The 20,131-nt window shown below is 47.6% G+C and overlaps 1 protein-coding gene across 2 annotated transcripts in view; it reads left to right on the forward strand.

The window, feature by feature from the left end:
* The window catches only part of LOC101431775 (2-acylglycerol O-acyltransferase 2-like), a 29,320-nt gene extending 18,966 nt beyond the window's left edge, over nt 1-10,354 (forward strand). Inside the window, exon 6 of one of the 2 annotated variants that reach the window (XM_058305979.2) lies at nt 6,489-6,821. In XM_058305979.2, coding sequence (XP_058161962.1) covers nt 6,489-6,556 — 68 coding nt within the window. In that variant the 3' untranslated portion in view covers nt 6,557-6,821. Of the gene's footprint in view, nt 1-6,488; nt 6,822-7,466 lie in introns of those variants that run through there. The other variant, XM_058305978.1, reaches the window with a different exon arrangement.
* Nucleotides 10,355-20,131: the final 9,777 nt, after the last annotated feature.

The raw sequence follows: 20,131 nt of genomic DNA on the forward strand, positions 1-20,131 counted from the left end.
ACCCTCCTACTTATACTTTGATACGTTTTACTCAACATTTAGTTCTCAATGAACTTCTGGCACTCTCCCATGTTTGTATGTTGCCCCTCCCTCCCACCTATTTCTTGGACCATATTACCCCTCTTCCCATCCCCAGCCCCCCTCAAACCCAGAAAACCCCACCCGAAGGTAACCCCTTGCCCCCATTTTGTCCCTTCTTTGTGCTCATACTTACCCCCAGCTCATCACAGATTCCACCCCTACAGACATTAACTCACATCCTTCCTCCACCCCCCGATTTCCAGTAAGCCACTTTTCCAGACTCTAGCTCTCTGAGGCAGTTAACTTATTTCATATCATTGAGGTCATATAGTATTTGTCCTTCAATGCCTGGGTTGCTTCACTCAACATAAGATTCTCAAGGTTCATCCATGTTATCACGTGCGATTGTAGTGTATTGGTTCTTACAGCTGAGTAGTATTCCATTGTGTGTATATACCACATTTTATTGATCCACTTATCTGTTGATGGACTTTTGGATTGATTCCAACTTTTGGCGATGGTGAACAATGCTGCTATGAACATTGGTGTACATATATCGGTTTGTGTCCTTGTTTTCAGATCTGATGGGTATATACCCAGCAGTGGTATTGCTGGGTCATATGGCAAATCTATGGACAATTTTTTGAGAAACTGCCAAACTGTCCTCCAGAATGGTTGGATCCTTCTGCATTCCCACCAGCAATGGATGAGTGTTCCCCTTTCTTCACATCCTCTCCAGCATTTGTATTCTACTGTTTTTTTTCATGGCTGCCAATCTTATGGGGGTAAGATGGTATCTCCTTGTAGTTTTGATTTGCATTTCCCTGATAGCTAGGGATTTGGAGCATTTTTTCATGTGCTTTTTAGCCATTTGTATTTCTTCTTTGGAGAAGTGTCTGTTTAAATCTTTTTCCCATTTTTTAAATGGGTTGTTTATCTTTTTGTTTTCGAGATCTATGAGTTCTTTATATATGCAAGTTATAAGTCTCTTATCAGATATATGGTTGCCAAATATTTTCTCCCATTGTGTGGGTTCCCTTTTTACTTTCTTGACAAACTCCTTTGAGGTGCAGAAGGCTTTAATTTTGAGGTAGTCCCATTTATCTATTTGTTCTTTTGCTGCTCGTGCTTTTGGTGTGATATTCATGAAGCCATTTCCTATTACAAGGTCCTGTAGATGTTTCCCTACACTGCTTTCTAAGGTCTTTATGGTCTTGGCTCTTATATTTAGGTCTTTGATCCATCTTGAGTTGATCTTTGTATAAGGTGTGAGATGGTAATCCTCTTTCATTCTTCTACATATAGCTATCCAGTTCTCCAGGCACCATTTGTTGAATAGGCCATTCTCTCCCAGTTGAGAGGGTTTGGTGGCTTTATCGAATATTATATGGCTATATACATGAGGTTCTATATCTGAACTTTCAATTCGATTCCATTGGTCTGTGTGTCTCTCCTTATGCCAGTACCATGCTGTTTTCACTACTGTAGCTTTGTAGTATGTTTTGAAGTCAGGAAGTGTGATTCCTCCTATTTCGTTTTTCTTTTTCAATATGTCTTTGGCTATTCGGGGCCTCTTTTTATTCCAAATAAATTTCATAGTTAGTTTTTCTAGTTCCTTAAAGAAGGCTGTGTTGATTTTTATTGGGATTGCATTGAATGTGTAGATCAGTTTTGGTAGGATAGACATCTTAATAATATTCAGTCTTCCTATCCATGAACAGGGAATATTCTTCCATTTATTTAGGTCTTCTTTGATTTCCTTGAACAATCTTGTATAGTTCTCGATGTATAAGTTTTTTACCTCTTTAGTTAAATTTATTCCTAAGTATTTGATTTTTTTATTTACTATTGTGAATGGTATTTGTTTCTTGATTTCCTCCTGATCTTGCTCATTATTGGTGTATAGAAATGCTACTGATTTTTGCGCATTGATCTTATAACCTGCGACTTTGCTAAACTCATTTATGAGTTCTAGGAGCTTTGTTGTAGATCTCTCAGGGTTTTCTATATATAGGATCATGTCATCTGCAAATAATGAGATTTTGACTTCTTCCCTTCCAATTTGAATGCCTTTTATATCTGGTTCTTGTCTCAGTGCTCGAGCCAGTACTTCCAAGACAATGTTAAATAGGAGCGGAGACAATGGGCATCCTTGTCTTGTTCCTGATTTTAGAGGGAAGGATTTCAGGATTTCGCCATTGTAAACAATGTTGGCTTTAGGTTTTTCATATATACTCTTTATCATGTTCAAAAAGTTTCCTTGTATTCCGATCTTTTGGAGTGTTTTTATCAGGAAGGGGTGCTGTATTTTGTCAAATGCCTTTTCTGCATCTATAGATATAATCATGTGGTTTTTTTCTCTCAATCTGTTTATATGGTGTATTACATTGATTGATTTTCTTATGTTGAACCATCCTTGCATACCTGGAATAAATCCCACTTGGTCATGGTGTATAATTCGTTTAATGTGTTGTTGAATACGATTAGCAAGTATTTTGTTAAGTATTTTTGCGTCTAGGTTCATTAGAGAAATTGGTCTGTAATTTTCCTTTCTTGTGGTGTCTTTGTTTGGCTTTGGTACTAGGGTAATGTTGGCATCATAGAAGGAATTAGGCAGTGTTCCTTCTGTTTCGATTTTTTGGAATAGTTTCAACAGGATTGGTGTTAGTTCTTTCCGGAATGTTTTGTAGAATTCACCTGTGAAGCCATCTGGCCGTGGGCTCTTCTTAGTTGGGAGATTTTTAATGACTGATTCTATCTCTTTGCTTGTGATTGGTTTGTTAAGATCATCAATTTCTTCTTTCGTCAGTATGGGCTGCTTATGTATTTCTAGGAATTTGTCCGTTTCCTCTAAATTGTCATTTTTGTTGGAATATAGTTTTTCAAAGTATCCTCTTATGATAGTCTTTATTTCTGTGGGGTCAGTGGTGATATCACCTTTCTCATTTCTTATTTTGTGTATTTGCATCTTTTCTCTTTTTTTCTTTGTTAGTCTCGCTAAAGGTTTGTCAATTTTGTTGATCTTCTCAAAAAACCAGCTCTTGGTCTTGTTTATTTTTTCAAGTGCTTTCTTATTTTCTATTTCATTTAGTTCTGCTCTTATCTTTGTTATTTCCTTCCTTCTTCTTCCTGTTGGGTTACTTTGTTGTTGTTTTTCTAATTCCTTCAAATGTGCAGTTAATTCTTCAATTTCTGCTCTTTCTTCTTTTTTGATATATGAATTTATGGCTATAAATTTCCCTCTCAGTACCACTTTTGCTGCATCCCATAAATTTTGGTATGTTGTGTTATCATTATCATTTGTTTCAAGGTAGTCATTGATTTCTTTTGAGATTTCCTCTTTGACCCACTGTTTTTCTAAGAGTGTGCTGTTTAATTTCCAAATTGTCGTGTGAAGTCTGGGTCTCTGTCCCTTGCAAATTTTCAGCTTGACTCCACTGTGGTCAGAGATATTGTTTTGTATGATTTCGATCTTTCTGAATTCATTAAGCCTTTCTTTGTGGCCTAGCATATGGTCAATCTTGGAGAATGTTCCATGTGCGCTTGAGAAAAATGTATATCCTGCTGTGTTTGGGTATAATGATCTATATATGTCTATTAGATCCAGCTCTTCTAATATACTGTTCAAATGTTTTGTTTCTTTAGTGATTCTCTTTTGAGATGTTCTGTCCAGAGTTGATAGTGGTGTATTAAAATCCCCCACTATAATTGTAGATGCATCTATTCTTTCACTTAGTTTTTCCAGCGTTTGCCTCACATATTTAGAGGCGCCCTTGTTAGGAGCATAAATATTTATGATTGTTCGATCTTCTTGACAAATTGTCCCTTTCACTAAAATATAGTATCCTTCTTTGTCTCTCACAATTGTTTCGCATTTAAAGTCTATTTTGTCTGATATTAATATAGCTACTCCTGCCTTTTTTTGGTTGTTGTTTGCTTGTATGATTGTTTTCCAGCCATTCACTTTCAACCTCCATGAGTCTCTGGGTCTAAGATGTGTCTCTTGTAGGCAGCATATAGATGGGTCGTATTTCCTTATCCAGTGTCCCAGTCTGAATCTTTTGATAGGTGAGTTTAATCTGTTGACATTCAGTGTTATTACGTTTAGAGAGTTATTTATGGTAGCCATATTTTGGTTGGATTTGTGTTTGTTATATTTTGTTTGTATTATTTTATTTTCCCCTTCTATTTTTGTCTTTCTTGTTGCTTTTACACTCTCCTCCATCTCTGACTGTCCTGTTTTTTCCTTTCTTCCTGCAGAATTCCCTTAAGAATTTCTTGAAGGGGAGGTTTCTTGTTGATATACTCTTTCAGTTTCTGTTTATCTGTGAATATTTTGAACTCTCCATCATTTTTGAATGCTAGTTTAGCTGGATAGAGTATTCTTGGTTGGAGATTTTTTTCCTTTAGTACCTTGACTATATCATACCACTGCCTTCTTGCCTCCATCGTTTCAGATGAGAAATCAGCACTTAATCTTATGGAGTTTCCTTTGTATGTGATGGTTTTCTTTTCTCTTGCTGCTTTTAGAATTTTTTCTTTGTCTTGAGCATTGGATAATTTGACAAGTATATGTCTTGGGGTGGGCCTGTTGGGGTTTATGACCAGTGGAGTGCGCTGTGCTTCTTGGATATGTACATCTGTCTCTTTCAGTAGATTTGGGAAGTTTTCATTCATTATTTCCTGCAACACTCCTTCTGACCCCTTTCCCTTCTCTTCTCCTTCTGGAATGCCTATAATACGTATGTTTGAGCATTTTGCGTTATCATTCAGGTCCCTAAGTCCTATCTGGATTTTTTCTACCTTTTTATTGACCACTTCTACTATCTGTTTGATTTCCAATGCACTGTCTTCCACATCACTAATTCTCTGCTCTGCCTCTTCTAGTCTGCTGATATTTGCTGCAAGTATATTTTTGATTTCTTGAATTGTGGTGTTCATTTCCATCATATCTGTTATTTTTTTGCGCATGTCTGCAATTTCCCCTCCAAGTGTTGTCTTCACGCTGTTAACCTCTTTCATTACTTCATCAAATTTGTCAGTGATAAATGTTCTGAGATCTTTCATTGCTTGTGCGAAGTCCTGCCCCCCTTCCTGATTTTCAGTTTGTTGATTGGATTCAGCCATGTTTTCCTGATTACTGGTTTGGTTTGTAGATTTTTGTTGCTGTCTTGTCAACATTTTTTTCTTTGACGGGTTTAATCAGTTCCTTAGCTTCTTTGTCTAGTCTTGGAGATTAATTAGCTGTTGTTTTTGCGTAAGTGTTATATCTTCTCTTTGTCACTTTGTTCTTCTTATTCCAATTTCTTATTGCTAGTTAAGCTCACTTTAAAGGAAAGTATTAGTGCTGGGGAAAGTCAATTGTGTAAGGAAGGAGAAAGTGTGAAGTAGTATTGGTGATATATGTTTACAAAGCAACAATATGAGTTCTGGGAGGATGGAGGTTAGATCATGTAAATTGTGTAGAGTTATAGTAGTAGTAAAGTACCTATAATGAGGTAGACGACTGAATATGGGAGGAATGTGGTACGTACTAAGAGGCTATTGTTTTCGTGAGAGAGGGAAAGAGAAAAGAAAGGTAATAGTTTCAGGGACGAATACCAGATGGAAAACTAAACAAAGGTATTAGAAATTAAGAGTTAGACACCTTGTGGATCAAAGAAAGGGAGATGGAATATAGGAGAGATAGCAGATGGTGGAGGATATCAAGTTGTAGGGGAAAGGGGATAGTGTAGATAGGCTAAATCTATTCACAGAGAAATGAGGCAGTGGAGGGTGAGGAAACCCAGCAAATGTGAGGTATTTCCTGTAGGACCTATTGTATTGTTAAGGTAAAATAGTATAAGAAGAATATTGGGGACAAGAAAGAGAGGATTGGAAAAAAAAAAAGAACAACAAGAACAACAACAACAAAAAAAATTAAAAAATTAAAAAATAAAAAAACAAACAAACAAAAAAACCAAAGAACAGAAACCCCGCCGCCAGGCTTGGCTGGGCTCAGCTGGGCTCCGGTCCCCCGCCCGCCGCCCGCCGCAGCTCGGCTGGGCTCGGCTGTGCTTGGCTGGGCTCGGCTTTCCCGCCCGCCGCCCGGCGCGGCGCAGCGCGACTCGGCTCTCCCGCTCGCTGCCCCGCGCGGCGCGGCCGGGCTCGGCCGGACCCGGCTACCCTGGCCGCCGCCCGCCGGGGCTCCGCGCGGTGCTAGCTGCCTCGGCTCCGCCTACCCAAGGAGGGAATCCTCCACACGTAGCTGGGATCTCCGTGTATATTTCACAAATGGATCCTCTCTGTTACCTTCCCTCCAAATCGATGTCCAGACACCTCCGGACCAGGGAAAATCCCGAAACAGCCGGTCCCAAAGAGTCTCTGACACCTCCCAGCCAATTCCCCCCAGGAGCTAGTAACCGGGAAGTTCACTCAGCCGCCATCTTGCCTCCCCCTCCTGAAAAGTCCCAATTTATATCTTATAGACCAGTCCTTTCCGTTACCTTCCCACCAAATCGATGTCCAGACACTTCCTGCCCTGAAAAAATCCTGAAAAAGCCTGGTCCCGGAGAACCTCCAGCGGTGCCCAGCTGCCTCTTCCCAGGAGAGACGGCAAGGCAAGCTCACTCAGCCACCATCTTGCCAGAAGTCCAGTTTCTCCTAACCACCTGCACGGCAGGGATTATTATATCACTGATAGCAAACTGAGGCCCAGAGAAGTTAAGTAACTTCCAGAAGATAACACTGCCTCTGAAAAAGCAAAATTGAGATTTGAATCAGGATTTATTATGCCAGAGAAGGAGGGTTTTTAATTCTGACCCAAAGATCTCAAAGCACTTATTGGAGAAGGTGGGTGGAGGGAGGGATGGTCCAGGCCTGGGTACATTGTGTGTCCCGTAGCAGTCAGTAGGCTCTGAATTCGAGCCTGCGGGATTTCCTGTGAGCAGTGGGCATGGACTTTAGTGCGTCCCCTCTGAGCTGTCAGGAGACCTCTGCTCTAGGATTCCTACCAGGTTCCTCTGCCCAACACTGTAGAGAGAGGCCCCTTGGTCTCCTTCCACCCCTGTTAGTTCAGCAGACTTGGTGAGCTTCTAAGCCCTGCCTTCCCTGTGCTTTTCCTGGCTGCATGGCCTTGAACAAGTTACTTAATCTCTCTGAGCCTCATGGCCTTACATGCCAAATAGGAATGATAACAGATTCCATCCCCCCAGGAGCGCCACAAGGCTTAAAGGAGATAATGCAGGTAAAGCACATGGCACTGTCAGCTGCTGCTCTTGTTCTATCAGTACCGTGCCGTCATGCCCTAACCTCTTAGAACTGATCACCTGAAACTAGAGTGTGGAAGGGGTTTGGTACGAGCACTTTCCTGGGGCGATGCCCATGGGGTGCGCGCCTGCACCAAGGGCCCGTGTGGCCCCAGGTGGTTTCCACTCTGAGCCGCTGCCCGCTTTTGTGCCTTGCAGTGGGCAAGCCCATCGAGGTGCAGAAGACGCTGCATCCCTCGAAGGAGGAAGTGGATCAGCTGCACCAGCGCTACATCAAGGAGCTGTGCAACCTCTTTGAGACCCACAAGCTCAAGTACAACGTCCCCGCTGATCAGCACCTGGAGTTCTGCTGAGCGCCTACAGCCAGAGGCGGGCTGTCCCCAGAGGCAGGACCAGCAGCCGTGGAGAGCATTAGAGAGCCCAGCTGGAGCTGCTGCCATCTGAGAGGGCTTCCTGGTGGCATTTGTTGAACACACCATCTCCAGAGACACCCCCACCCCCACCCCCAGACTCCTGCAAATTCCACCCATGCCAGGTCCCAAGTCAGACCCGCAATGTGGGAGAGCAGGCCAGACTCAGGCATCTGTGATCCACATGCCTGCTGTGAAACCTCTGCAAGTCTCTCTCTTCTTGGCCTCCATCTGCTCACCTGTGCAATGGGAGAGAGGGCTGGATGAGAATGATTTCTGAGGTCTCTGTCCTCTGTTGTGATGCCACTCAATGGGCAGAGGAAAAAGAGCGGTGACCGGGTTTTTCTTCCTTTACCACTGAGTGGCAGCACAAAGAACCACCAGCCCCCAAACCCCTCTCCTACAAGTCCCTCCATCCTGCAACTGCTCTCCTCCCCCAAGCTAGACAGGAGGGGGTGGCCACTATGTCCCCTGCACTCTCCCGAGGCATCGTCGAGTTTCTGAGTCCTTTGGGCTACGGAGTGGCAGCCAGAGGGTTCCAGAAGGTGGGTAAGGAGAACTGAGCTCCATCACTGATTGTTTCTGCATGACCTTCCCCTGAGCCTCAGTTTACCTGACTGGCTAAGATAACCTCTGATTCTCAGGCCTGACTCCATAGGTTCACTCCTGACTCACCCTTGGTAACCTCAGCCCCTGACCTCGGCACTAGAAGGGACCTCAGCAAATGTGACTTTAATAAATGGGTTGGGCCGCCTCTCCTCCTGGCCCCAGGCTGTGTCTTACTCCTCCTGAAGGTGGGCCAGGCTGGGCCAGGGGAGCCCACACTGGTGACTTCATGGTCCTCAGCCCCGAGCTGACGCCTCTGGCTCTCTCCTTCAGGGGCAGAAGGAAAGTGTCTGGTCGGAGGCAGGGCAGACTAGCCCAGGGAATGGAGCCACATGCGAGGTCTGGTGCTCGCAAGTGTCCCCAGGGTGGGTGAGAGGGCACGAGTGCCCTGACGAGAAGTCTGGATTCCTGGGTTTGGGACATGCGTCCCTGTAGCCCCTGCCCCCCTCTCCACCTTCCAGGGCCTTCTCTTTGGCAGCGGGCAGTGAGGGGCAGGGCATGGCTGGGCAAGCTGGCACTTGCGAATCCCCCTCACACCCCAGCAGGAAGCAGAGGCCTTGCCCTCCAGGGCAGAGCATGCGAGGAGCTATGCCATGGGTGGCATTTGGAGATGTGTCCATTAGGGTTTGAATCCTGGCTCCACCCCTTCCAGCGACCCTGGGCTAAGCCACGCTACCTCCAAACCTCAAGCTCATCATCTGAGAACGATTACAGTAACTGACCCCTGGTTTGGGGAGTGTGTCCCGAGAATGTCAGCCACTGCCTCCTTTAGGGGATGATGTAAGGTAGCAGTCAAATGGCAAATGGGCACAGTGTCTCCAGAAGGTGCCTGTCATCCTATAGGCAGCATGGCGTAGGTGTCGCAGGAGAAGCAGGGGTGACGGGCAGTAGGGGTCCAGAGGAGGGAGCGGAGATACCCAGCCAGCGGGGAGACTTGGGGCAAGGGACATGAGGGCAGGGCCTTGAAGGAAGCAGGGAGGTGAAAAAGCACCCTGCCCGCCCCACTCCCATCAGTTACCTCCTGCCGTGTAACAGGCCCCTCCAAAGTGAGGGGTGAACCCACCAGGGTTATTTCCGCCGTTCCACGGTTGGCGGGTGGTTCTCCTGGGGCTTGCATTCGGCTGGTGGGTGCTCTGTGGCTGGGACTGGTGGAGGAGCTGGAACAGCCGGGCCTCTCCACGTGGGCCCTGGGCCCCTCTAGACTGACGGCCTTCAACATGATGCTGAGTGGGTGGCAAAGACGAGAGCCGAGGCTGCCAGGCCTCCCGAGTCCGAGGCTGCACGGCCTGCCCTGCGTCCCTCCCTCGGCCAAAGCAAAGTCAATGGCAGCCCAGATTTGAGGCATGAGGGATAGATGCCCCCTCCAGAGGGGAGGGGCAGCAAGGAAGGTCATAGTTGAGAAGGACGTGGGCACAAGGAGGGGTCCTCGTGGCCATATTCACAGAAAATCTACCAAAATTGTACGGGAAAGCTCACCGCAGAGCCCCTCCCCCCACACACACACACTCGCCCTGGAATTCCTGTGTGGACGTGATAAAAGCCAGAGTTTATCCCAAGGGCCCCGGCTCACTCTGCCCAGGCCACCGTTCACGCGGCAGCCAGAGCCAGCGCCTGAAACACAGATCTCACTCCCCAGCTCACAACCTGCTATTGATGGGGGCTATGGGTGGGAGGCTGCTGTCTCTTCATAGGTCACCTAAGCGGTCTGTGTCCTGACCTGTGGGTGTGGGACAGTGAGAGGCTGCCCTCCTGCCCTTGGTGACCATGGCAACGACTCCAGTCCCAGGAAACAGTCTATCAATGCAAACTCTATCCACTTTAAATATTCAGGGAAAATGCAAACCAAATGTGCTAAAGCTTATCTAGACTGTATGAAGTCCATGCTAAAAGCTTACCGAGGATGTGGAAGACATATGCTAGTTCAAGCCTATTGAGCACTGACACAAAGAACCCTTTGGTCCTTCCTCTCTGTATAAAAGGAACTCAAAGATCTTGTTCAGGGCTCGGATTTTGGAATGAGAAGTTCCAAACCTGGCCGGTCTTAAATAAATCATTTTTCCTTCCCAAAAATTATTCCCAAGTCCTGACTTTTCTATATGGAAATAACTGAAGCTCTGGACTTCCACCACACTATGGCCCTCCATCGCTCCCCGGACAGAGTTTGTGTTAATCTGGTCCCAGCAGGCTCCAGATGCCATTAGGTTTAATGAAGGAGCGCTTTTCTGGGGTGCGTGCAGGGCAAAGGGTGGGGGCAGTAACCCGGGGCTGTGGCAGCGGGCGAGGCACTGCTGCCCCCCTGAGGCTGGGGGGGCAAGTGCAGGCCACGGGGACTGGAACCCATGGGGAGGCCATCAGCCAAGAGAGGCAGGGCGGGGGGACCCCCCGGGGGTGAACATTCCCACCTCCCTCTCTTCCCTTTGCTCCATTTCCTGCCAAGGCTCCCCTGCCTGTGCCCAGTCAGAAGCGAGAGGGTGCCAGGTCTGTGCTGCCTTCTGCACGGGGAGGTCTCCCTGGAAAGAGCTCAGTGGAGGCCGTGGAAAGCAGATGTGCAGAGGTGGAGGAGGACAGACACCCTCTGCAAGGCCCCGTGCTCTCTGCCAGCCCAGGTGCCCCCAGCCTCAGCTCCCTGCCTCCCTTGCCACTCTGCTCCCTTCACACTGAGCCACCTGCAACCCTTTATATCCCACGTGGTCTCTCTCTGCTGGGGACACCTGCTCCCACCCCCACCCCACCCTTGGTCTGGACAAATCCCACTCAGCCTTCATGAGTTTCACCCACTCAGGAAAGCCTTCCCCCATCCTCCTGAGACAGGGGTCCCTCCAAGTCCCCCAGACTGCCCCTTCCACAGCACCCTGGGTGTCACCACATGAGTAAATATGCACTGAGGTCCCCGCCTCCAGCCTTCCCATGTGCATCACCTGAGAAATCTAAAATAAAATGGTCCCCCGGGCCACACCGTAATGCCAAAACCCCTGCTCAGGCTGGCAGGCAAGGCCCTTTATCCTTCCACCCTTTGATTGAGAAGATCTGGAAGGCATGCCCTTACACTATTTACAGGGCCTTTTGTCTAACTGAATGGTGTTCTGAGGCCCTCCTTTTGATCCTGCTGTGTTTTTAACAAAGGGTTAATTTTTGTACTGTGTTTTCCTGGGAGTGCCTTAGATTTGATCTTTGTTTGGAAGCCATTTCTTCATTTTAGCCTTGTTTGCCATCTGGAGAAGCTGGGAATCTTCAAAACCAGTAAGTCCTCATTCCTTTTTGCTTTGTTCTGCTATAATCCATTTTATTATAAGCCACAGGAATAAACTAGCTGGCACCTTTGGCACTCTGCCTGGAGATCTCCTTTTCTAGACCATTCAGGACTCTCCTACCCCACATTACTGCACATGACAGCCCAGCTAAACTGTCTGAGGCTAGTAACAAGCATCTTCTTTCCTCTAATTTCCAGTAACGTTTCTCTCACTTTCTTCTACTCACCCTCACTTGCAGCTTTATCAAAGTCATGTGGCTTCTATTAACAGTTTTTTCATTTTTTTTGAGGGTTCCAGGGCCAGAGATTGAACCTGGGACCTCACATGTGGGAAGTTGACATTGGCTCCCCTGAGTTGGTTTTTTCATGTTTTGCTTGTTGGTTTTTTTGTTTGTTTTGTTTGAGGAGGCATCAGGAACTGAGCCCTGGACCTTCCACGTGGGAACAGGGACTAAATCGCCAGAGCCACATCTGTTCCCTATTAACAGTTTCTTTGTGGCACTAATACTCCCCTCATGCCCAATGCATGGTTCCAAAGTCATTCCCTCATTTTAGGTTTCTGTTATGGCAGCACCCTATTTCCAGGTACCTAAATGTGGGCTACCTATTGCTGTGTAAAAAATTACCCCAAAACTCTGCAGCTTGATACAGTAATATCTTACATAGTTTCCGAGGGTCTGGAACCCGGGTGTGGCTTGGTTCAGGGGTTCCGGCTCAGAGCTTCCCAGGAGGCTGCAGCCGGCTGTTGGCGGGGCTGGAGGACTGGCTTCCAGGCTTACTCCCACGTCCTGGGGGAGGACTTCTCTTCTTCAGGTCGCTGGCCTTCTGTAGGGTTGTTTATGATGTGGCTTCCTGTAGAGCAAGCAATCAGAAAGACAGGGAGTAGCCACACTGCCTTGTCAGCTTAGTCTGAGTCACATACACCACTGCTGCCCTCTACTATTCTTTAAGGCCAGCATGCTCAACAGGAGGGGATGATGGCACAAGGGTGTGGATACCAGGAGGCGAGGCTCATTGAGGGCCAACCTGTAGGCTGGTTACCATGGGGACAGAGGACTAACCCTCAGACGCCAACCTGGGCTACTCCGATGCTGTGTTCTGCCGCATGAGGTCACTTCCCCAAGGGACAGAGGCCGAGCAGGCCACGAGGGGGGTACACACATGGGTGGGGGGTAGCAGCAGCAGAGCAAAGGGTAGAGGGACGTGTGTTAAACATGACCCACCGGGCTGCTGCAATGGCCTGCGAGGGCCATCAGACTTGAGAATGCCAGGAAGGGAGATGGAGGGAGGTGAGTGGGGGTACTTGGGGGGCTGGGGACAAGAGGCCTCTCTTTGGTAGCAACTTTGGATGCCCCATGTTGAAAACACTGGCCACCCAAGATAGAAGGACAGGGCCCTGTCTCAGGGAAGACTGACCAAGAGAGCCACTCAGACAATCACATAGGACTTCATGCAAGCGACAAACGTCCTTTTCTTGTGCCAAGCCCCTGAGTCTGGGGAGTGTTCGTTACAGCGGTTGGCCTGCTCGATTAAGGCCAAGTGCTAGGAGCTGACAGATGAAGGTGCAGGCAGTAAGCGGCACCATCTGCACCTGCTCTGGCCCCAGAGCCCACCTCAGCAGTGGGTGGGAAGACGGTTCCCCTGGCCCCAGCACACACGCAGATGCAGGTGGCCAGAGGAGGACAGGGTATGTTCTGCATGGCTAGAGAGGGTCAGAGGCCCCAAGTGAGGGGAAGCTAGCATCCCCTGGAAATCAGGATGCCCTTTGACCTGGGGAGACGTTCTCAGATATCACCCAGAGGGAGCAAAGGGCTGCAGGGCCCTGGCTGTCAATAGCACTTTATGGCTGACTGGGCCAGGAGTGCAGGGTGGGACAGGGTCAGCCAGCTCAGCACTGCAGCAGCCACGTGGCAGGGGACAAGGCTGCCCTCCTACAGGGAGTGCCCTTTGCTAGGGTCAGAAGGAGGCAAAGAGGCCAGGAGGGCATCCAACGGAAGCTGCTGTGGCGCAAAGCTGGGGGGCAGCGCTGGGGTGGTGCTTATGACTCAGGTCCAAGGGCGAGGCTCAGGGGAAAGGCTCCTGGAGGCTTAGGTCTGAATTTGGACAACACTTCTGGAATGCATGCAGTGGGCCAGGTGCTGTAGAGAAGTGTGAATAAGGCAGACAGAGTCCTGACTGGGTTTTGCTTATTGTCTGATAGAACTCAATGTCCAGCCAACGAGCCAGGAATTTATCCCCAGGTGTGGAGGGCTCTGGAAGGTCTCTGAGATGGAGTGGGCCATGGGCCAGGCCAGAGGGGAGATGATGGGTTGGGCTGACCAGTGACCCCAAGGAAGTGCAGAGCTGCACCCTCAGCCATATATGGAGTCCCTACTAGGTGCTAGGCTGCAGGCAGGATGCTCTGCGTACGTCACCTCAAGGATGCCGTGACCCCTTCTTCACAGATGAGGGTCACATGTCAGAGAGTTTTAAGGTCATTCTAGAATCCCGGCCGTAACGTGAAGGCCGCCTTCCCAGACAGCTGTGACACACCCATTCCCACCCTGCCAGGTTCTGGCTTAGACGAGGGCAGCATGGGCAGTGGAAACGGCAGGGGCCTGAGAGCCACAGAGCCAGCTCCTGTCCCGACCTGCTCCCTGCATGGCTGTGTGGCGCTGTGCAAGCCATGTCCCCTCCCCGCATCTCGGTGTCTTCCCCTGCCATCGGTTCATCCACAGCTGAATATTCAATAAATGCTAGTTCTTCCCTTCCCCTTGCTAAGGGCCAGGAAATGACCTGGAGGACCTGTGCCCATCTCAGACGAGGCTTAGGCGTGTCTTTCTCTCCCTCCCTGCCAGAAAACTGGTCTGAGTGTTTCTCTCTTCAACCAGTTGAAAAGTGGCAAAGAACCAAGCATGGTTTTTCCCCTAATTTGTTGTGGACATATATATTTGTAAAATACCAGCTAAATGAACTATAAGAAAGTGGAGAAAACAAAGAGAAACATAGTACAGGTCCCAATTTTTTATTAGAGTCAACAGACAACAAATTACCCTATTGCATTGCTGTAGACATTTATCAAGTTACTCCTGATTTCTGTACTAATTTCATGAGACATCAGTAACAAGCAGTGCGTGCGCCAGCGCCTGCCCTCGGAGCCCACTTGAGTAGCTCTGCTCTGGAACTTGTGGCCACTATCATCATCATAAGGTCGTTGTGAGCTAATGCACAGAAAATGACTTGGTAAACTGCCAAGCACTGCACGGGCTTGGTCGGGGCTGCTGTTTTGTCCCCTTACATCTGGGCGAGCTGAGGCAGCTGGGAGCAGGGAGGCCTCACCTGCAGGCACAGCTGGGGAGCGGCAGCTTGTAACTGGGGCTCCACTGCTTCCGGCTCTCAGCCAGGACTCCGTCCATTCTGCTTTACGTGGGGATGCTGGGCTGTGCCACCCACATGCTCCTTCGTGGAAGAACTTGGTGCTGTCAGGAGAGGCTATCAGCCCCTTCTGGGGTCACCTCAGCTGCCCCTCACCCGAGGGCACCCCCATCCCTAAGCGGCCACCTACAATGACTGGTCCCAGGAGGATGGACTATAAAGGCTCGGCCATTTCAGAGCAACTCTGATGGGCCACATCAGCTCGACTTCTCCCTCTGCTCAATGCCCCCGCCTTCCCTTCCTTCCACAGGTGGTGTCCCCAAGGCCATCCAGAGTAAACATCCTGCAGGCTGAATCCCTCCTCAAAATCTGCTTCTTGAAGAATCCAACCCATGACCTCATACGTATATGAAGAATTAAACCCCAGTGTGAGGCTCAGAGAGATTAACCTGTCCCAAGTCACGTGGTTTTTAAGTGGTGGAGTCGGGATTCAAACTCAGATCTGCCTGACTGCAAAGCCCGCTGTCCTGTAAGGTGTGGCCTCCTGACTACCAGCTTGGGAAACAAAGGAAAGATCAGAAAAGTTGGATTTAAGGTCCATAACTTAAAATAACTCTCACTTATTCAAAATGGCACAGCCTCTTTGGAAGACAGTTTGGCAGTTTCATATAAAAAATAATCTAAACTTGCCAAATGACCAAGCAATCGCACTCCAAGGTATTTACCCAACCGATTTGGAAACCTGCACGTGAATGTTTATACCAGCGTTATTCATAATCATCAAAAGTGGATGCTACCAAGATGTCCTTCAGGAGGCGAATGGATAAACCGTGGTAATTCATGTCATGGAATATTATTCAGAAATAAAAAGCAGCAAGCCATTAAGCCACACAACATGGATGAATCTTTTTGAAATAAGTTTTTATTCATAAACACTCTATACCTACCAATCCAAATCTTCCCCCTCTTCCCTCTTAATCTCTGGTAATCACTAATCTACTTTCTGTCTCTGAAATTAGAATTCACTAATTCTATATATTTGATATAAGTGACACTATACATTTGTCCCTATGTGCCTTGCTTATTTCACTGCTCTACTAAATGCGTTTTTTCTAAGTGAAAGAAGCCAGACAAAAAAGCCTACATACTGTATGATTCCATTAATATGACACACTGAAAATGACAAATAATAGGAATGGAAAACAGGTCAGTGGTGATCAGGGATTGGGGAGGGAGGGTTGTTTGGCCAGCGGCAGCACAGGGAATTGTTTAGCATGGTGGAACTAACTTGTACAGTACTGTGGTGGTGGAAATAAGATGCTATGAATTTGTCAAAACACACAGAACTTCACAGCACAAAGGGTGGACCTTAATTATACAAATTAAATTTAAAAATCACCCAGAAGTTTGGGGGTTTCCAGAATACAATACAGACTGTGACAGAAGAGTCTAACTGTGTCACAGAGAAAGCATGACTGAAGGGAGCCAGGAGAAAAGGTGCTGGCCCAGGAAACCCTGGTAAACGGGCTGTGACTGGAAACTGTAAGACTAACGACAAAGTGAACCGTGCATTAACACTGCTCTTGGGTTGGAAATGGTTTTTCTCGTGGGGGTACAGGTAACAAGTCTGAAACTGCTGTAATGTATCCTGACACTGAACGAATAAGCAGAGAGGTGGTGGATGGTGGGAGCCAGTTTTTTCACTGTTGGAGAGAATGGTAAAGCAAGGAGTGCGGAGAAGAATGTGCGGTAGGTAAGACATTAGAGTAAGAGACAGCAGCGTGAACTCTTCGGCTTCGTAAAGCTGCAGAAGTCATTACAAGTTGTGTGTATGCAGAGTTAGTGCACACACATCTCTTTCCTAGCTCTGTCTACTCAGAGACCTGGAAGCAATGTCCCTCAGGAACAAGCGCATCTAAAGCCCAGATCCTGGTGTCTAATACCATGCTCTACTGAAAAAGAGCAGAGATCTTTGGAGAAATGGCTGGTTCTAGGGCTGGGGAAGAGAAAGTACAAGATGAGCCTAAAGCATCTTGCAATGTCAGAAAGTAAGAAAGTGCTCAAAAAACAAAAAGATGGGACATGGGAGCCAATCTGAAAGAGTCCGCAAAGTCCATGGCTGGAACAATTTGAGCAAGAAAAGGGCTCATACAGTATTGGATTATAATCCAAAGTGTAAAATAAACATCCACAAGTACATACTAATATAAATAAATGACTGGGGGAAGTCATTTATTTATATCAGCTCACCGTGTGGTGAGCTGGCCCACGTGCAGTGCTGCTGTGCTCAAGGAGTGCTGTGCCATGCAAGGGCACCCCACACACAAGGAGTGGCCCCACAAGGAAAGCCACCCTGCATGAAAAAAGCACAGCCCACCCAGGAGTGGTGCCGCAGACACAGAGAGCGCACACAGCAAGATGGTGCAACAAAAAAGAGATGCAGTTTCCCAGCACCACCTGACAACACAAGTGGATGCAGAAGAACACACAATGAATGACACAGTGAGCAGACAATGGGGGAGGGTGGGGAGAGGAGAGAAATAAATAAACTAAATCTTTTTTTAAAAAAAAAAAGAAACAAGGAGGGGAGAGGATGTGGCTCAAGTGTTTGAGCCCCTGTTTCCCACATGGAAGGTCCTGGGTTCAGTTTCTGGTGCCTCCTAAGGAAAATGGAAACAAACCACAAGCAAAAACAAATGTAAAATCCAACTCAGGGGAGGGAAGCGGACGTGGCTCAAGCAACTGAGCTCCCGACTGCCACATGGGAGTTCCAGGTTTGGTTCCTGGTGCCTCCTAAAGAAGACAAGCAAGACTGCGAGCTGACACAACAAGATGATGCCACAAGAGACACATGGAGGAAAACATAATGAGAGACAAAACAAAGCAGGGAGCAGAGGTGGCTCAGGCAACTGGACCTCCCATGTGGGAGGTCTGGTGCCTCCTAAAAAGAAAAAACAAAGACCAGCACACACCAGACACAGCAAATGCAAATGAGGGGGTGGGGAAAAATGGACAAATAAAATGAGTCTTTTTATTTTTATTTTGTTTAAATTGCAATAAAATAATTCTTTAAAAAACAAAAATAGTGGTTGAGCACCAGCTTCCCACATATAAGACCCTGGGTTCAATCCCCAGCCCCTGGTACCTGAAAAAAACAACAACAAAAGTCTGAGAAACACTACCAGACTAGAGGAGATGAGGAGACACGATAATTAAATGCAGTGTGGAGTCCTGGATGGGATCCTCGAACAGAAAATGTCATTAGGGAAAAACGAGTGAAATCTGAATAAAGGGGGGGATTAGTCAAGGGTCATGTGCTGCTCTCCGCCCCTCAGGTGTGACTCACAGCAATAACGTAAGATGTTTGCCACCGGGGGTGGGGGGAGAGGTACATAGGTCCTCTTGTACCATCTTTGCAACTTTTCTAAAATCCAAAACTAATCTAAAATTAAAAGTTTATTTAAAGAAAAAAAATTGCCGTAGGATGTTGTGTCAGTTTCCTGCGGCTGCTGTAATCACCTCAACGTGGTCACTTAAAGCAGCAGCAGTCGAGCCTCCCGCAGTTCTGGGGCTAGATGCCCAGAGTTAGTTTCACTGGGCCAGAGCCCAGTGTGCAGGGCCACATTTTCCCAGAGGCTGTAAGGCAGGTGCTCTTAGCAAGGAGTCCGTGAGCTTGAGTTGAAATTCTAAAAAGCATTATTCCTGTGGGGACGTGTTGGTGCAGGTGTGGTCTACTTATTAAATAACACACAGTGTAGTGCGGACCTAGGGAGAGGTCTGTGGTTTTCACCTGACTGGCAAAGGGGTCAGTGGAACAAAAAAAAAAAAAGGTTAAGAACCACTGTTCTAAGGTAAATCCATTTCCCTGACTTTTCTAGCCTCTAGATCTACATCCCTTGGCTCGTGGCACCTTCCTCCATCACAGCAGCACAGCATCTTGGGATTTCTCTCCCTGCTTTCATCATCACATCACCTTCTCATCTAGTAAAAATCTCTCTGCCTCCTTCTAATAAAGATACATGCTATGGCATTAAGGGTCCATCTAGTTAATCCAGGACAATCTCCCTATCTCAAGATCTTTAACTTAATTACATCTGCAAGGACCTTTTTCTTTCTTTCTCCATGACAAGGTAATGTTCACAGGTTCCAGGGATTAGGGCACAGATACCTCTTACAGGGCCATTTTCCAGCCCACCACAGATGCCAAAAAAGTTAGGCATCCTCCTGAACCTCAGATTCCTCATCTGGAAGTTTACATCTGCAAAGGTATGTAAATCGGGTGGGATGATCTGCCCCTGTGCCGCCAGGAGGGAAGGGAGGAGACTGAAGAACTCCTTGTCCTGGGCAGGTGAGTCCTGACACCACCTCTTTGTCCACATATGCCTCCCCTCCAGGTGGGCTGGGTCCACAGTGACCACATGGTGGTAAAGAGAAAGGAACAGAGGACCGGGGATCTGGAGGTCTGCGTGTGAAAATCCCAACTGTTACCAAATTGCCCTGTAACCTCGAGCACATCACCTGCCCTGTCCCAGATACAGTGTGATTCCAACACATGCATGTACACTAGCCCTGACCTGGGACGTGTGTGCTGGCCTTGCCCTGGGACATGTGTGCTGGCCCTGCCCTGGGATGTGCCTGCTGGCCCTGCCCTGGGACGTGTGTGATGGCCCTGCCCTGGCACGTGCGTCCTGGCCCTGCCCTGGAGTGGGAGCTCCCAGGTCATTCTCCCCTGAGATGCTGAGATTACAGGGTGTGGCTGAAGGACCTCAGACCCTCCCAGTAACAAAGATGCATTTTAACTGGAGCCCCCTGGAGGGCTGTGCTGCTGCAGGGGTGGGGTGGCAGGGAGCTTCCTTTGTTTCTCTCTCGCTTGGCGGAGCCTCATTAATCTAGACCAGGGGTCAGCAAACTGCAGCCTGTGCTTGTGTGACCTGTGAGCTAAGAATGTTTTCTACAGATGAACATCTGCAACTGATCTGATGATAAGGAACAGTAACTCTAAACTGCAATGAAATGCCTTTACTCTCCAAAAGAATTTCATTCTTCACATTAGTAGCCATGTATTACCAAAAAAACCTGCATTTGATCATTATTTATTTTGAAATTCATCGATTCAAATTTTGTAGAAATTGGTTCCCTCTCTTGTTAATAAGTAGCTCGATTTTGCCTCCTGGCCTGCAAAGCATCTTCCTGCCCTGGTATAATCAATCAGTCACAATCTCAAATCCTGCTTAAGCCGTTCC

The sequence above is a fragment of the Dasypus novemcinctus genome, chromosome 10, assembly GCF_030445035.2.
Source record: "Dasypus novemcinctus isolate mDasNov1 chromosome 10, mDasNov1.1.hap2, whole genome shotgun sequence".
Taxonomy (NCBI): Eukaryota; Metazoa; Chordata; class Mammalia; order Cingulata; family Dasypodidae; genus Dasypus; species Dasypus novemcinctus.